Genomic DNA, 19781 nt, shown 5'->3' with positions numbered 1-19781 from the left:
GAATTCTTTTAGAAAGGTAAGAAAGCTGAAAATAACAAAACAATTATCTTTTACAAAAATTATATGAAAAAGAAAATTTAAGTATGAGAACATCAACATAATTTACTTAGAAATTTGAGGACAATGTATACCACTTTTTTACCTTGAAAGTATTTGGAACTTACATATACAAGTTATTTTAATATTGCTGTATAGGTTACATGTTATAGTGAGAAAATACTTGGATTCACAACTCTTATGCTCAACCCTGGCTGGGCGTTTTATAGCCCTTATTACCTGCAAACCTTAGGCTCTTCATTTGAAAACTGAAAATGATACTTACATTATATATTATTGAAGTTTAAATGAGGTTGCATATAGGAAAACACTGTAAGCATAAGGTGCTATATGAATATAACATATTTATATTGTAAACATGATGAATATGTGTAAGCCAACTTTGAACTACTTTGAAATCTAATTTCAAGTTACTATAATAATTAATAACAATTATCTCAAACCTTAGAAATGTTTAATTTCTAGTGTTCCAGATATCTGCCAGAAACTAAAGTAATAGTGTTGGCCATTGTTATTTCCAGTGGAGCTGCATCATACTACCTCTTTAGATTATTCTTTTCACCCTAAATAGATACTTGGCTTGGCTTCAGACCTTGTCATTTTTATAACTAGTAGGGAGGGAACCTCTCTCCGCCACTCTATCCCTACTAACTGGGAACAAACTTTTCATTCCACAATTCAGGATTAAGAGCTTAGAAGGTAAATATCTGGTTGAGTTAATATATTGTTTAAAATTCATTTAAGCAGTATCTTATGTCTGTCTGCCAACAAGGTATAGATATAGATACAAATTTTTTTTTTCAATTTTTGTAAAGGGAAAGAGCAGAGGGAATAGGTAGGAAGGCTTTTGAAATGGGAAGAAGGATTACCACTGAGACAAATTAAAGGGAAAGAGGGATATGATAAAGGCAAGCCTTTCAGACTTCACAGTTATATATAGGATTGGCTCCATTTCGCTTCAGTTTCCATGGCCATGTAGACCATGAGAGGTATATTTATATCCCTGCACATACTACCTCAGAAGCATGACCATTAAGCCATTTGGTTACTAATATGCCTAACCTCATGTTAAGGCGTATCTTTCTTAGAAATGTCATTGAGATATCACTGAACAGAAAAATTGCAAAAGCATAATATGTGGTCTATCTCAAAATGGCCAGATTAATCTCTTTTATTAAGAAGCCAGTGTTTATGGAAAAAAATCCTGCCTTAGGAACCAGGTGAGCTAGTTTTCAGACCTAACTCTTTCTAAATGTGGAATCTTGAGCAGTTTCTTCAGGCCAGAGTTTTCTCATCCCTCCAAATAAATGAGGGCTCTGGCTTTGGTGAGTTTCGCTTTAAAAATTCTGTGATTCTATTCAGTGTTCAAATCAGTTTGTAAAGTGGATAAATAATTAAGTGTTGATTGTACAAATAATCTATTAGAATCTGAAATACATGACTACAAAAACAAATCATGTAAATAGAATGTTTAAAAATAAAAATCTCACTGAAAACCTATCTGAAATATACAAGTCACATCTGTCGATATTTGCCTTTGGACAGTATAAAAGAAAGCTATTTACACAGAGCTAGTAAGTATGAGCCCATTAGCACTCATGCTAGGAGACTTAAGAGTAGGCGTTGATTTTATATATATGTAAGTGGGTTTACATGCTAGAGTGCTAGACTCTGAAGTGGGTTTATGTTCTGTTGTAACTTTTATTGATCTTATTCAAGGTGAGTTCTAGGTAACGGAGACTACTAGAAAAGTAAGCATTTCTCTCTTCTTTGATTTGTATTCCTCACAATTTCTAGAATACTTCATTTATTCATTCTAAAATCATTTTAAGTGACCACTTTGTTTAAGGCCCTCTGTTTAGCATGTGGAGTAAATGTTACAGTCTCTGCCTTCAGGAACCTCTAGTCTGGCTAGGGAGACAAATAAGTATGCACCAAATTAAGTCAGAATGTGACAAATTCTGAAATCACAGTGTAAACAAAGTGTCACCAGAATAAAGAGGGATAGGAGAGCTAAAATATTCTCAAACTTGATGTGTTCCAATGGAACTCTTGGTTTTTTTGCCCCAGACACCCTTCCCTCCACCTCCATTTCCCCTACTACCAAGTTTTCCTAATCCCAGTACTCCACAGCACCATTCACCCAGTTGTTTAGAGATAAGTAGGAGCCATTCATGATTACTCCTTTTCCCTAGACTTCCCTCTTTCCCATTTGCCATGCTGTATTTGGAGTTCAGCCAATCTTTCTCACCAACTACAAAATCCCATTGCAGTAGTCCCTGTACCTACTGCAGTAGCCCTGAATAAAGTCTTTCTTACTGTGCTTTAACAAGTATCATTGAATAATTTTTTTTTTTTAACAATACTTAGAAGAGAGCTTGGTATGGCTAGGGAGTGGTTTGAGTCTTGGTTTAAGTGGAAAAGGTGAGATGAATGTGTTTAAGGTGAACTAAGTTTGCAGAGGTAGATTGGGTCAAATCATACTGCACTGAGGAATTCACATTTTATTCTCTAGATCGGGGTCCTGACCCCCAACCCACACCCCCAGGTGCACAGCAGGAGGTGAGTGGTGGAGCTGGGAGCATTACTGCATGAACTCCGCCTCCTTTCAGATCAGCGACATCATTAGATTCTACTGTGAACGGTGCATGTAGGGATCTAGGTTGTGAGCTCCTATGAGAATCTAATGCCTGATCTGAGGTGGAATAGTTTCATCCCAAAACCATTCACCTTTCCTCATCCCCTGCCCCCCAGTCCATGGAAAAATTGTCTTCCATGAACCTGGTCCCTGGTGCCAAAAAGGTTGGGTACTGCTGCTCTAGGTAAAAGAATTATCCAAGGAATGAATATTAAAGGGATATTCTAAAATGTATTTTTTCCTTTGAATACAGCTGGCATCTATATGAGGAATAGGTTACTTGTATCCGAAAAAGTTGGATACAGCTCCTATGAGATGCTTATTTTAGGAACTGTTCATTAAGCTGTTAGTCTAAGTTCTTAACAAATCAGATAATCCTATAAAAATTAAAACTATAGCATCTTCCCTGAGTAATTTTTATAGGAAAAAAATTATAATTTTAACATTTTTTGTTAAATTTTAGGGCATAGCCCATCTAAATGCGTCACCATGTAGTAAACATCTTATATTGTATCTCAAAACTGTTTCCATACTTTTCTAGTGTAATGAAGAAAATCTATAAAACAATAACAGCAACTTGCATTTGTATGAAAATTTATAAAGTGCTTTCATATATATCCTTATTTGATCCTCAGCAAAACTCTCTGTAAAGAGAAACATGAAAATCATAGGGAGTGAAATCATTTTAGAGCTTCTGGGACCTTAAAACTTTGATACTCAATTTCTGTGCAGTGAAACCGAGAATCAGAGAGGCCGACATGTTAGAATTCACGTAGCTAGTGGCCGTCATGTCTAGCTCAGTACTTCTCATCCTCACCATACCAAACTGCCTATTCCTAGACGACAGTACATGTTTAGGGAGATGAAGTGGGCTCCCTGCTTACAGCCCTCAGGGAGACTGTGTCTAGAGCCACTCCTTCATTTGTTGTCCTGCCACATTGCTAAGTGGGCCGTCTGGCTATGAGTATTACCTTCTTTTTTTTACTAGCTTTAGAGTTCTGAGATATATTGCAAAGTAATAATATAAACAGTGTAACTCTTTGGAAAAGGTGTGGTTTTTGAGACTGAGGTGTCAAGGAGGACATCCTATTTCCTGAGGATTAATGAACTTACATCTTTCTTTGACCTTTAAATATAATTCTGTTTGTCAGTTGTTAGACTTTTTTAAGGCTTAATTTCCAGTAATTATGGTATGTAGTCTCCAGTCAAATCAACAGGCTCTGTACAGAGAAGTTTTATTCTATGTTATTTTATCTGAATCAAGATCACACTCAACCATCTCAAGAGTCCCTACTATAGAACAGGGATGTCCAATCTTTTGGCTTCCCAGGGCCACATTGGAAGAAGACTTGTCTTGGGCCGCACATAAGATAGGCTAATACTAACGATTGCTGATGAGTTTTAAAAAAATAAAAATAAAAATAAACGCAAAAAAAACTCATAATATTTAAAGAAAGTTTATGAATTTATGTTGGGCCACATTCAAAGTCATCGTGCGGCCCATGGGTTGGACAAGCTTGCTGTAAAACAAAATGTGGATTATTCAGTAATAAAAATCAATCACTGTTATGGGTAGGTAGGGGAGAGAAATTAGCAGGAAGTGTTACTACTGGCAATGGGGTAGTTGTATCATCTTTGCATGTTTATATTTGGAGGACAGCATATTTCATTTTTATGGACTTTGAATATATTTTCACAGCATTGCTCTAAATTAAATTTAATTCATATTAAATCGATAAGTTGAGTCAAACAAAAGAAAATGAATCATTTTATTAATATGACTTTATTCATGCACTCTTCATATTATCTTTATTAACTGTAAACTTGCAGTGTGGTGATAGGGATGACATGATTTTTTAAAACTATCAGTAGCTTCTGCCTTCTCCAAATTTTATTTGTGTTCTCTGTTAGACCTTGTAAAACTATGTTAAACTTGATAACCAACCATTTAATCTAATGTTTTGCCATATCCTATTTTCCTTCACAGTGAAAATATTTGATTTAAACAAGATCATAAAATTATTCAGTGACTGTGGTATTGGTTAAGAGATCTGTCAAGCTAACTCTTGTGCTTCTACATGTTGAATAATATTTGAAGAACTGTTTTTTTTTTTTTTTGAGACAGAGTCTCGCTCTGTCACCCAGGCTGATGCAGTGGCACGATCTCAGCTCACTGCAAGCTCCGCCTCCCGGGTTCACTCCATTCTCCTGCCTCAGCCTCCTGAGTAGCTGGGACTACAGGCGCCTGCCACCACACCTGACTAATTTTTTGTTTTTTAGTAGAGACAGGGTTTCACCATGTTAGCCAGGATGGTCTCGATATCCTGACCTCGTGATCCGCTCACCTTGACCTCCCAAAGTGCGGGGATTACAGGCATGAGCCACCGCATCTGGTCGAAGAACTGCATTTTTTCATTCATTTTGTGTGTCTTTGAAAGTATATACTTACATTCCTTTGACCAGCTCTTAAAATTGAGTTATTGTTCCAGTTAAATTTTTTATTGTTTTTAAGATTTTAGTATATTGAAGTTTTAATTTTTTATAGAGAAATGTAAAACTTTTTAGACAACTGAAATGTGAAATGAATCCTGGATCATGATTTCACCAGAGATTCTGTGATATTCTTGTATAAGCCATTGTAGAAGGTAGATTACATCTAAACTGGAAGCATGATGATTCTTGTATTTCAAAGAAAAAACATTTTGACAAAAATTCATAATTAGAATGACTCTCAATAAACACAGCTGATGGTAAAAGGGGGTTTCCATTTTAAGGAAGGTAAAATGAGCTTCAAAGACTTTCTCATCTCATCAGAATTGGCAGAGCTTTCTGTTAGTATTACTTCATGAACTTTAAACTGTTAATTGAAAAAGAATGTTTGATTTAATTCTGGTTTCAAACTTTCAAAATTCCAGTGTTTCAGGTGGTATAATAGGTGAAAGGCATTAATTCACTGTTGTAGATTAATAGGTAATCTACAAAATTAACTGATTTCTATAGTCAAATGCCCTTAAATGTCTTTTTTGGTACTAAAAAGAATCAAAAATGTTTTTATTATGCAGTTTTTAACGACAAGAATTTGTTTTCCAAACAGTCACTTTGCTGAATTCAACACATGTATATTATGGTGGAAAAAGCACTAGACTCAGGGTCAGCCAGCCAGAAGAACTGAGCCTGACCTGGGATCCCGCCACTTGCTAACTGTTTTGTTAGGTAGTTCACTTTCTCTCTTCGGATAAATGTCCCCACGTTTCCTACTTCATAGAATTGTCAGAATCAACACAATACATTTAATACTTTGAAACTCATAAAATATTGGGAGAATAAACGGTATAAGGTTATGGGAGGCTTTTTTGATTTTGTTTTTTGGTTTGAAATTATGCAATTTGTTCTGTTGCCAAAAGAGTGGAAGATACCTTATTTTAAGATATAACTTAATAAAATTTAAGTGTTGATTATAGGAAAAGGAACATGTCAAAGAGACAAATAATGGATATAGCATTTTTAGAAGCATGCCAAAAAAGACATTAAGATGAAGTAAGTTCAAGAAGAAAGTTGTCAGGCATCTTAAACTTGAATAATCCACTAGAACACTTAACTTTCCAAACTTTAGCTTTCTACACGAGTACCACCCTTAACCCATCTTTGGCATGTAATGAGAGAACATTGAGATTTTAAGATGATTAAAATCAAAGTACTCTCTCATCTGTGTAATCTGGCCAAAATCTATAGGGCATAGGTTCGGTTGGGGGACAATCCTTTATTCCACAGACATTAAAATAGAACAAAAGCAACAACAGAACTCCATTTGCTAGCCTGTGTTTCTCTTAGAATTTGACCATCTCTAAGAACATAATCCCCAGAGGCATCAAAAAGTCTTGAGGTACTTCATATAATTCCATTTTGCAACCTGTAGTTTTTCCTCTCTTAAGAAAATGCTTTTCAGCCAGGTGCTGTGTCTCATGCCGGTAATCCCAGCACTTCTGGGAGGCTGAGGTGGAAGTTCATTTGAGCGCAGGAGTTTGAGACCAACTTGGGCAACATGACAAAGCTCTAGCTACAAAAAATACAAAATAGTTAGCCAGGTGTAATGGCATGTGCCCATAGTCCCAGCTGCTCAAGAGGCTGAAATGGGAGGATCACTTGAGCCTGTAGGTCAAGACAGAGCAAGACCCTGTCTCAAAAAGAAAAAAGAAAAAAAGGCCAGGTGGGGTGGCTCACGCCTTATGATCCCCTTGGGAGGCTGAGGTGGGCCAATCACCTGAGGTCAGGAGTTCAACACCAGCCTGGCCAACATGGTGAAACCCTGTCTCTACTAAAATTGCAAAAATTAGCCAGGCGTGGTGGTGGGCGCCTGTAATCCCAGCTATTCGGGAGGCTTAGACAGGAGAATCACTTGAACCTGGGAGGCGGAGGTTGCGGTGAGCTGAGACCACGCCATTGCACTCCAGCCTGGACGACAAGAGCAAAACTCCATCTCAAAAAAACAAAGAAAAGAAAACACACTTTTCTAGGCCAGGCGCGGTGGCTCACGCCTGTAATCCCAGCACTTTGGGAGGCTGAGGCAGGCGGATCACAAGGTCAGGAGATCGAGACCATCCTGGCTAACATGGTGAAACCCCGTCTCTACTAAAAATATAAAAAATTAGCTGGGCACGGTGGCGAGTGTCTGTAGTCCCAGCTACTTGGGAGGCTGAGGTAGGAGAATGGCGTGAACCCGGGAGGTGGAGCTTGCAGTGAGCCAAGATCATGCCACTGCACTCCAGCCTGGGCGAAAGAGGGAGACTCAGTCTCAAAAAAAAAAAAAAAAAAAACACTTTTCTATAGTAGATAACATCAAAATGGAAGAAAAGGTGCTTTTTTTTTTTTTAACCAAAAATGTTTTGTTACAATTGTTTATTGACAGAAGCACTGATATGTGGAGGAATGAACTTCAGATTAGGAATTAACACAAATTTCTAATTCAGCCTTTATCACTCAGAAACCACTTGATGTATTCAGCTTCTGAACTGCTTATAGTAGGCCAGGCGATATGTTTAGTGCTAGTTGTTCAGATTAAAAATTATAGACCTGGCCGGGCGCGGTGGCTCACGCTTGTAATCCCAGCACTTTGGGAGGCCGAGGCGGGCGGATCACGAGGTCAGGAGATCGAGACCACAGTGAAACCCCGTCTCTACTAAAAATACAAAAAGGGCCTGTAGTCCAGTATCTAGGGTGGGTATGGCACTGAACCAAGGGGTTCGGGAAGACACTGCACCTACCTAGACCCTGCCTTCAAGAGTCAACAGTTTTTTGTTAGAAGTAGACAGTTATTCACCACAGTGTGATCAGTGTTCTTCCATTGGTAAATGCTATAACATCATAAAAATGGTAAAAATGTTGTGAATATATTAAAGGCTCAGACTTATGTGTCTGGGGTAAGTTAAAGAATTTAAAGACACTGATTTCTGCCATTACACCTTCCTAAATCAATCAATGTTTCCTTGTTTTGTTTTTGTTTTTGTTTTCTGGCGGGCTGTTAATGCTGGGCATCCTTCATTTTCCAGGGATTTCACAGCCTGTTTAGCTTAGGTATTGTACAAATGAATCTTCTGTTACTTCTCCTGGTTTTCACTCAGGTTTTCCCCATCCAAATATGCTGATTCCAAATTCACAGGTTTCATAGTCAGATAGCTTCTATATCTACTACAGCCCTCCAATAGTGTTTTCAGACAGATGTTTCTGATCGTTTTCCATCTTCTATAAATTTGTTGAAATCTCTAATCTCTTCTTTTCAAGCTCAAAAGTGACCTTTTCGCTGCTAATTCCAGTGGTCAATTCGTTGTTCTTATCTTACTTAACCTATCAGCAGCATTTGACACATTGGATCACTTCTAAATACATGGTTTCTGGGATACCACATTCTCTTGGTTTTCCTCTTATCTCATTAGGCACTCTTCATTCTCCTTTGCTAATTTTTCCTCTTTTCTTCCATGTCTTATAAGATGGTTTCACTGCAATTTGACCCTGTTTTATTCCCTATATATGCTCACTTGCTTGGTGATCGCATGACTTTAAATAAAACTATATGCCAGTGATTTTCAAATATTTATCTTCAACCCATACCTCTTTTCTGAACTCTAGATGTACACAGTCCATTATGGTAGCTAGAGGCTGGTATAACTTAGGAACTAAATTTTTAATTTTATTTCATTTTAATTAATTTACTTTTTTGGGAGGTGGGGGTGATGGAGTCTTGCTCTGTCACCCAGGCAGGAGTGCAGTGACGCGATCTCAGATCACTGCAACCTCTGCCCCCCAGGTTCAAGTGATTCTCCTGCCTCAGCCTCCCAAGTAGCTGGTACTACAGGTACCTGCCACCATGCCCAGCTAATTTTCTTATTTTTAGTAGAGACGGGATTTCACCATGGTGGGCAGGCTGGTGTTGAACTCCTGACCTCAGGTGATCCATGCACCTCAGCCTCCCAAAGTGCTGGGATTATAGGCGTGAGCTACCATGCCTGGCCAATTTACATTTTAAAAACCACATCTGGCCAGTAGGTACCATATGGGCCAGTGCAAGTTTATAAAATCCACTTCATTATCTGACTCCCAACGAATCAGGTGTTACAATATAAGGAACAGATTACCAGTTTTTAAAAAAACTGAATACAGGTAACACGTTTAATAATAAAACTTGCCTAAATGTTGAAGATTTTGTGGTGGCATTTCATCATCATGATTTTGAAGATGCTATTAATAAGCAATTTTGATGAGCTCGAATAGGGACTCTAGAAGTGTCTTATTTTTCCTATTTAAATAAATACATGAGATTCTGGTAGCACTTAGCCAGAGGTCAGAGGCATTTGTATTTACATCCATATTCTGTTGCTTAATGCTGTGACTTGAGCAAGTTATTATTTCATCTCAGTGACCTGTCATTTGAAAATAGAGGACAGGAAAATGTTTATTACAAGTGAAAGTTTTTAAATACCAAAATTTGTTTGTCTTACAGTGCAATAGGAATAATAGATTGTATCTTTATAACTATATTCAGAACTACTTTAATCATTGAACGTTTTTATTTTAAATTTATCTAACTTCCCACTAAATTTTAGAAAGGGAAAGCACTATGTTCTTAGAACTAAACCTAGTAAATGTCTTATGTTAAAATCTATATTCCTGTGGTACATATGTATTATTTCTAAATATAACTTTCAGGCATACTTTTGAAAACATTTCAATAAGTGGTTTTTATTATATAAAGTAGAAGACTTGAAAAGTTTCAGCTACTTTATCGGAACATAATTTATACCGTGGTGAAAGTAGTAAATGTTTTGCAACTCACTGCTTTGCTTCTAGGGTAAAGGAAACTCAGTAATCAGTTTACTCAAAGGTGAGAATTGAAGGAAGAATTACAACAATGCCATATGGCTGCAACAGGTGAGATGAGAGGGTTGGTTATAAAGTAGCTAAATTATTTTGACCAGGCATAACTTTTTTTTTTATAGTTTGAGGATATGACTACATTAATATAGTTTACTATCAACCATAAAATGTATTTTATAATTTTGTAATCTCAAATCGAAATGGACCGTTCAATTTTTAAGATAATTGGGCATACAAAATGATGTTGTTATAAAATATATTTCCAAATACGTAGATTTTAAAATAGGTTTTTCTATAACTTTTTTTTTCTGATAATACACTTAATACATGCCCTTGAAGAAAATGAGTATTCCGTTCTGGCTGAGCAAGATGGCTCACACCTGTAATCCCAACACTTTGCTTTGGGTATGAAAAATGGGTTCACACCATCTCATATTCTCTATACCACACCAGTGTAATCCCGTCAAGTGATCGCTTGAGGCTAGGAGTTCATGACCAACCTGGGCCACATAATGGGACCCTGTCTCTTTAAAAAAAATTGTTTTTAAATTATCCAGGAGTGGTGACACATGCCTGTGGTCCCAGCTACTCAGAAGGCTGAGGCAGAGGGGAATCGATTGAACCCAGGAGGTTGAGGCTGCAGTGAACCATGATAGGGAGGGAGGGAAGGAAGGAAGGAAGGAAGGAAGGAAGGAAGGAAAGAAGGAAGGAAGGAAGGAAGGAAGGAAGGAAGGAAGGAAGGAAGGAATCATAATTTTAAGCCATCTTTAGTTCTTCACTATTACGGTGTATATATTTATATATACAAAATATTGGACACATTTCTGATAATGAAAAATACTTTAATTCACAATTAAAATAAAAGATCTTTTTCTCTGAATTAATCATATATACTTGTTTTCGCATATTTCACATCAGTGTTCATTTCAGCATTATATTCTGTGATTCTGTGGTAAGTGATCCAATTTTTAAAAAATTATTTTTTTATTAGTTTTTTTTTTTTTTACTAATTTTGCTTAGGATGGGCACTGCCTGGAACCAAGCAAGTAGCTCTTCATGTTTCCTCCTCTGGGGGAAAAATGAAATAGCACTTGTATTACAAAAATAACAGGTTTTTTTATTTCCTTTGTAAATCCTTATGTCTCAAAGTAACTTTTTAAAAAATTAAATCTGTGACAAGAAATTTTTAGTCTTTAAACGTTTTAGTTTTTGTCTACTGAAAGCTCTGGAAATTCAGAAGGAGGCTATCTAATTAAGCTCTCATTTACCCTTAGGTCATAATCTGCTAAAACTATACTCAGAATAGCCCTAAGGTTTCCCTTAGAGAAGTGAAGTGCATACTTTTGCATTTTGTGGTTTAGTCAGTTTGGTCTGGATAGTGAACAGTCTGTGATATCATAGAATTTACTGGTAATGTTTTCTGGAAATGAATATCCATCACTTATTGAAGATGTTAACTAACAAATGGAAATTAGGTTTAGGAACCAGACCTTCTGGTAATGATAGAGACTTAGAGATAATGTTGATTTGTATTTTCTAGAATTTTAAATGCACATTTTTAAGAAGCCTTTTCCTTGAATGAAAAGTGAATGAAAATGTAAAGAATCACTGTGTTGTTCTTAGTCAGCAACTTGCCTACCAGTGTGAGAGCAAAGTTATTGAGAAATATGGAAAGTGACAAATGACTATATGCGTGACTGGTCATTTTTTTTTAAACGATGTAAGAGATTTTTGTGTTATAAATGGTTAATAAGTAAAAAGTGGAACATTGTTCTTATTTCAGACAATTTACTTTTTTCTTCAACTTTCTCTAAGAAAACATTCAACTGTAATTCATAAGGAATAAAAGTTAAGAATGATTTCTAACTGGTTTCCATCCTTTTTTTGAGAAGAACCAGAAATACCACATTTTAATAGAAGTACTCTAATGAAAACTGTTAATTCAGTTTAAAAAATAAAAACATTTTTAATATTTTCAAAAATTAATTGAAGCAGTTCATCAAGCATTGTTTATGGAGAGCCTACTATGTGACAGAGACTCTGCCAAGCACTGCAAGAAATGGAAGATGAAAGCCCTCAGAGGCTTTCCAGTCTATCTGGGGAGTCCAGCAGGCAAAGAAATAGTTATAATAAGGGCATGCGTATAAAACACAGTGGCAGCACAGAGGGGAGAGTATGTCCGATTACATGTATCATCCTTATAAAGTGCACTTAGTTTTATGGCCTTGTTTAGAAGTTTATCTTGCCCATGCAATATACGACAATATCATCTATTTTGGAGTTCTCTAAATGATAGCTTAGAACTCAGAATCTGGATTTTGTTGCTGGCCTTTTGTAAAGCTCATGTGTCACAAGTCATATAATGATCTTAGTTAGGATGCTTTCTTCAAATCTGCCTCCCAAGGATCTTACAGTATTCTGAGAATAAGTGAGTTTATACTTAGTAGGACTCCAGTTTATTTCATATTAATGTCTATGTGGGTGTGTTTGTATTTCATATTAATGTCTATATGGGTGTTTGTATGTATATGTGTTATTGTATATACTTGCCACTTTTTTAAAAGGAATCAAGTCTTTTACATCTCATTGCTGTTAAATTTGTCTGAGAAATATAGGGCATGAACAGGTATTTTGTTTTGGCCAACTTAGAATCAGTGAAGCTTGTTTTTTGTGGGAGTCCACTTTTCCTTTTTTTCCCTCCTTCAGTAGTGACATTATGAGGCATAATGTTATCTCAGTCTTTTTAGTCTGATTTTGAAGTGAAGATTTAATGAAGAGTTGAAAGTAAAACACTTTAAAAGCTAATCTAAAAGGCAGATATAAATGCACATATAACAGACAAATTAATGTACTTAATGTTCACTGAACTACTACAGGGAAAAAATAACATAATAAGCATATTTTTAAAAATGACTTCTCTTTGCTTTGGATATGAAAAACTTTTTCTAAATCATCATGCTTATGTTCAAAGTTTAAATTTAAAAGTTTTCCCTAGAACTTAAAATGTCTTTTTTATGGAAAGACCTGGAAAAAATGGGTTCGCACCATCTCACATTCTCAATACCATACCAATGTAATAGACCAAAAAATGTTTTCCATCATTAAATCCCTTCTTGTTTTAACTTTGTACTTTTTTTTGGGGGGGGGGTGTATTTTACTTAAAAAGATGTTTAATTTGTACACATGCAGGTACTGGGAATGCAACGTCATTTATACATTCAGTAAGTACTCAGTGCGTACTTACAGTTCCCAGGCACTTTTATACATACTCTGAACGTATCAGTGAACAAAATTGGTAAAACTCCACATCTTTGTGTAGCTTACCTTCTAATGGAGAATGACATTAAGCAAATGTAGTCTGGTTATCCCTCGGTATCTGGGTAGTTGGTTTCAGGACCCTTTGTAGATAGCAAGGTCCTTGGATGCTCAAGTCCCTAATATAAAATGGCCAGTATTTGGATATTGCCTGTGTACATCCTCCTATATACTTTAAATAATCTCTAGATTACTTATAATACCTAATACAATGTAAATGCTATATAAATACTTGTTGTCCTGTATTGTATAGGGAATAATGACAAGAAAAAAAGTCTATATGTTCATTACAGATGCATTTTTTTTGTGAATAGTTTCAATCCATGGTTGGTTGAATGCATGGATGCAGAACCCATGGATACAGAGGGTTGTTAAATGAAAACATTATAACAACAAAGCAGGGAAGGGAGTTGCACCTGAGGAGTAGGGTTAGGTTGCTGTTTAAATGGAGTGGTCAAGGAAAGCTTCACGAAGTAGCTGAGAATTAAGCAAAATTCAACAACGACAAAGGAGAGAGAGAGGGAGAGGGAAGGAGGGAAGGGAGGAAGAGGGGAAGGGGAGGGAGGGAGGGAGAGGGGGAAGGAGTGGGGGGAGGGAGGGAGGGAGGAAGGAAAGAAGGAAGAAAAGGGAAGGGAGCTTGGAAAAAAGGAAGCTAGGAAGGAAGGAAGCTAGGAAACCAAGTTGTTTGGGAGAATAGCATCCCCATCCAAGATCCTGAAACAGAAATGTACTTGGTATGCATTTTGAACAGCAAAGAGGTCAGTATAGCTAGATTGGAGGGAACAAGGAGGAGAGTAGAAGACAGTAAGTTCAGAGAGGTAGCAGCGGGCCCGGATTGTACAGAACCTTGTAGGAATGAAGTGCAGAACTCAGCCCCATCCCTAGCACTGCTAGTATTCACTGGAAACCTATTTTTAAAAAGATAGGTAGATGGGATTGCATAGTTTGATATTTGCTGTAAGAGGAATGAACAAAGTGTACTAGAGAATGCAGATGATACAGTTAACAAATTCTGTGTTAAAGAAGACAGTAAGGCCTCATAGAGAAGACAGTATGTGAACTAATTGTAAGATGAGAAGAATCGTAAAAGGTGTTACGGCATTACAGCCAGGAAGGCCAGTTAAAAGGTGATTTAACAATTGAGGTAGGAGAAGGGGGTTGAAGTAAGAGAATGAAGATGTTAAATCATTAACATGGAGGTCTAGAATGTGAGCGAAGGTAGAGAAGTAGAATTTGAGGGTGCCAGAGGCTTCTAATTTAGGTGAATGAGTGGATAGCAATCCATAAATGAAAATAGGAAATACAGGAATATTGAGAGGAAGATAATGAATTGTATTTTAGATATATTGAGTTTGAAATGCCTACAAGATATGGCATTTCTGAAACACGATATCTAATAGCTTGCTCATTCATTTGAACCTCATTTATTAAATATCCTACTATGAGTCAAGCCCTGTGCTCGGAACTATACAGTGTATTTTGGAATATAGGCTTAGAGTGTTAAGTATAGATGAAGGAGTCATTGGTATATGTGTGGTATTTGAGCCCATGGGAGTTAATGAGATAAGCTGGAAGAAGCTATTTAGTGAAAAGAAACTAAGAACTATTAGGGGTGACTATGAGGTGGATAACTTGGATGTTTGTTACCCAAAAAGACAGTAAGGAAAAAAAGGAGGAAACAAGAAAATACAAGAAGCTTCTTTTGGTGTTGTATTTTTTTTTAATTCTGCATTGTAATAACAAATCAGTAAAAAGGAAATACTGAAATTATAAATTTACCTTTCTTATCCTTGTTATATTTATACTTTTGATTTTCAGTCCATAATATATTGTTAAATCTGTTAATCTATTGTTAATCTACTTTCCATCTATAACATTATCATTAAAATAATTAATATTAATGTTAAAGACAGATATTAAATTATATTTTAAGGATTGAACACACAGAATTGAAGTTTGTTGGCTTTGCCAGTGTAATAAATATGTGGCAGACTTTATTAGGAACACACTTTACTAACCTCAGATAGAATATATAGAGCATGTCACAAAGGATATGATTTGAACAGACTTCAATCCATATTAGAATTTACTGAGGAAATTTATCAAATACTAAAAATTGTAGGCAACTCTTTATGGTTTTAGGTAGAGATTAGTATAGTTGGTATTTGATTATTGGTTAGCACAATTAAGTTATTTCGGCATTAGTTTAGAAGTCTATTAAATCTCTGCTAACTTTATGTATTCATTTTATCAGTGAATTTTATTTTTGACTAATATTTGGGAATAAATAATATAGATTATTAAAGACTGGCATAGCCCAAGAAGGTCTTCCCAGAGATGTGAGTTGCAAATAACTAGTCCAAGATCACATATCTAACAATTGTCAGAGCCAGTCTTCTAATACATGCAGAATGGCCCCAGAGTCAGGACGTATTATACTAACAAATTATCCCTTGAAGTATGTTATTTTTGGAAAGGAACAAATACTAGTCATGGAGAATTATAAATAACTGATATCTCTGATTGGGACAGTAATTTTCCCAGAAAACATTATTTTTCAATAAACATAGTAAATTTATTGAATAGAGCAATCAACATGTAGAATATAAATATATAATATTTATTCATTCATGCGTTAATTTTTTAGCTTTCTCTTATTTTTAGGAAAGTGATCTGATAAATCCAGAGTTGAGAAGGAGTGCTCTGTTTTCTAATTGCTTTTAATAATGCTGAGACATTTTTAAAATAAGAACTCAGGCTGGGCTCAGTGGTTCATGCGCCTGGTACTTTGGGAGGTTGGGGCAGGAAGATTGCTTGAGGCCAGGAATTCAAGACAAGCCTGGGCAACATAGTGAGACCCCGTTACTACAAAAAAAATTAAAAATTAGCTGAGCATGGTGGTACATGCCTGTAGTCCCACTGCTCGGATGGCTGAGATGGGAGAATCACTTGAGCCCAGGAGATCAAGGCTGCAGTGAGCCATGGTTATGCCACTGCACTCCATCCTGGGCAACCAAGCAAGACCCTGTATCATAAATAAATAAATAAATAAATAAATAACTCAAAACCAGATTACTCTGCTTATGTGGAATATGTTACAGTGTTCAAAACTGTTAAAGATTCGGTTGCCTACTGTAAGATAATTGTCTATTCAGGCAAAACTGTTGAAGATTCGGTTTGCCTACTCTAAGATAATTAAATATCTGTTCAGGGCCTGTTATTCCCCAACTTTATTTTGAAATTTTTTTAACCATAAAAAATTGGAAATATGTAAAATAAAACCCCTAAATTTGCATTTGCTTCTTCCTTCCCAAAACTTCATCATACATCTACTAAAGTAAGGATATTTTACTGTCTAACCACAGTACCATTATCATACCTAAGAAAAATAACCAAGATTCTAATCTCATAAACAGTTCATATTCAGATTTCCCTAATTGTGTCAAATAAGTCTCAAGCAGTTTTTTGTTTACTTGCTTACTTTATTCAGCATCCAGTCCAGATTCATACTTAAATTGCTTGTCATGTCATTAATATCAGTTAATCTAGAATCTGTTTTTGGTTGTTATGGCATTGACTTTTGAGTCAAACTGGACCGACTTTTTTTTTTTTTTTTTTTTTGAGATGGAGTCTCACTCTGTCACCCAGGCTGGATTGCAATGATGCGATCTCAGTTCACTGTAACCTCCGCCTCCCGGGTTCAAGTGATTCTCCTGCCTCAGCCTCCCAAGTAGCTGGGATTACAGGCGTGCGTCACCACGCCCAGCTAATTTTTGTATTTTTAGTAGAGATGGGGTTTCACCATGTTGGTCAGGCTGGTCTCGAACTCCTGACCTCGTGATCTGCCCGCCTTGGCCTCCCAAAGTGCTGGGATTATAGGTGTGAGCCACCGCGCCTGGCCTTGGACCCACTGTCTTATAAAATGTCCAACATTTTTAATGTATTTCATCCTGATTATATTCAGGCTAAACTTTTTTGGCAAAAATACTATAAAAAAAATCTAAAAAGTATGTGTAAATGGTTTGCATCATATCGGGTGCATATCATGTCAGCTTGTCCCACTTTTGGTGTTGTCAAGTTTAGTCCTTAATTAAGGCGGTGAACACCAGATCTCTTCATTGTAAAAATTAATTTTTTTCTTTGTAATTGTTGAATAATCTGTGGAATGATACTTTAAGGCCATGTGAATATCTTGTTCCCAACCTTCCTTTGTTCTTTGTGTATGTTCCTTACTTAGTGGGCTTAGTAACCCTACTTAGTGGTTTCAGTGTCCATTGATGATCCTGGCCTGAAATAATTATTGTAGTGGGCTGAGGATACAAAATGGTGTTTTCTAGTGCTGTTACCCCTTATTCTTCAGTCGGGTGTTTTCTTCACCCCCACCACTGCCCTCCCTCCGCCCCCCGTTCCTGCCTTTCTATATGAGTACTATGGGTTTTTTTCATTCAATTTGTTGTACTACTTTTCTAACATTTTTTGAGTGTGGCTCAAATTGTCCCCTAATTTGGCGAAGGAGAGCCCATTCATTCCTGCTCTTATGTCCTTTGATATGCACCAGTTAGTCTTTGAGCACTTCCGTGCTTATAGTGTCCTAAGTTCGTCTGGTACTATCCCTACCCCAGAGCTGAAATCAGTCATTTCTCCAAAGAACTCTGATACTATTAGTAGGTAATGCAATTTAGAAACTAAAATCTGGGACTAAGTACACTCATTGCTATTGGGGAATCATTCCTTTTAGATCCTTTCAGTGAACATAACTTGAAAATATATTTTTACAAAATCAAGTTTATATTGATATTCCCAGTTATCTTTATTGTATATTTGTATGCTTTTGTTTGACATAATAGGGAGCCTTGTCATTTTACCAATAATAAAGGCTACAAATATTTTTCCCATTTTGTCATTTGGCTTTTGACTTTGCAGTACAAATGTTGCAAAGTATGGATTCAATTTATTTTTCAAAATGTCCATCCACTTGTCCCCAACATATTGTCCCAACCCCAACATATTGTCCCAACACCATGTATTTGAAAACATCTCTTCTTCATAAACCATATGTACTTGAATCTTTTTCTAAACATTTTAATTTATTCTGTTCACCTACATGGCTACTCGTGTTAATACGGCATTATTTTAGTTACAGAGGCTTTTTATGATATATACTAATATTGAGTAGTGTTTATTTCCAGTGGTTGCTCGTTTTTTTCCCCTCAGGATTTTTTTAAGGTATTCTAACATGTTCTTCTATATGATTTTTAGAATCAACTTGTCTAGTGCTGGAAAAAAAAAACTTTTTTAAAAAAATTAAAATCATATTAAATTTATATATTGTCTTGGGGAGAGCTCACATTTATATGATGCTACATTGTCTTGTCACACAACATGGGATGTTCCAACTAGATACTCCTCGACTTACAATACAGTTATAGCACAGTAAACGCATAATACGTCGGAAAAGCGTCCAAACCTACCAAACATCATACTTTAGCCTAGCCTGCCTTAAACATGCTCAGAACACTTACATTAGCATACAGTTGGGCCACATCATCTAAGACAAAGCCTATTTTATAATTAAATGTTGAATATCTCATGTAATTTATTGAATATTCCACTGAAAGTGAAAAACTGAGTAGTTATATGGGTACTCAAAGTATGCTTTCCACTGAAAGCATGTTACTTTCAAAGTATGGTAAAGTTGAAAAATTGTTAAGTCAGACCTTCATAAATCAAGGACCACCTGGACTTTTGTGTTTTTCAGAAGTATTTTAAGGTGTTCTTCATACTGTTTTACACATTTTTTTGTTGTATTTATTAATATTATTATTTATATTGCCCTTATAAGTGAAATATTCTCTTTCATTATATCTTCTAATTTGTTTGAATATGTAAGAGAAATTGACTTTTGTATATTAAATTTTATGCTGACTTTCCAATTTATTAGTTCTGGTACTGATTGTGTTAATTTTAGCATTGATTCTTTTGGACTTACTAGATATAAAATTATATTATCTGCAAAACGTAGTTTACCTTCTTTTCCAATTCTTAAGAAAGGCTTGCAGTCTCAGTACAGATGACTTCTGCACATTAAAGTAGCAGAAAAAGGCGGAGCACGGTGGCTCACGCCTGTAATCCCAGTATTTTGGGAGGCTGAGGCGGGTGGATCACGAGGTCAGAGATCGAGACCGTCCTGGCTAACATGGTGAAACCCCATCTCTACTAAAAATACAAAAAATTAGCCAGGCGTGATGGCGGGCACTTGTAGTCCCAGCTACTCGGGAGGCTGAGGCAGGAGAATGGCGTGAACCCGGGGGTGGAGCTTGCAGTAAGCCGAGATTGTGCCACTGCACTCCAGCCTAGGCAACAGAGCAAGACTCCATCTCAAAAAAAAAAAAAGAAAAAAGAA

At 36.3% G+C, this 19781-nt stretch overlaps 1 protein-coding gene across 12 annotated transcripts in view; it reads left to right on the top strand.

Annotated features, from left to right (window-relative positions):
- The window catches only part of AHI1 (Abelson helper integration site 1), a 220199-nt gene that overhangs the window by 105734 nt on the left and 94684 nt on the right, over nt 1–19781 (top strand). Inside the window, exon 23 of one of the 12 annotated variants that reach the window (XM_058435580.1) lies at nt 10037–10117. The exons of the other annotated variants lie outside the window; for them this stretch is intronic. Within the exon in view, the coding sequence (XP_058291563.1) occupies nt 10037–10041 (5 nt within the window). The 3' untranslated portion in view covers nt 10042–10117. Of the gene's footprint in view, nt 1–10036; nt 10118–19781 lie in introns of those variants that run through there. 12 annotated transcript variants of the gene reach the window in all.

The sequence above is a fragment of the Hylobates moloch genome, unplaced genomic scaffold (assembly GCF_009828535.3).
Source record: "Hylobates moloch isolate HMO894 unplaced genomic scaffold, HMol_V3 SCAFFOLD_2, whole genome shotgun sequence".
NCBI classification, from domain to species: domain Eukaryota; kingdom Metazoa; phylum Chordata; class Mammalia; order Primates; family Hylobatidae; genus Hylobates; species Hylobates moloch.
Note: the sequence above shows the minus strand (reverse complement) of the source record. Positions and strands in the feature narration are given on the sequence as shown.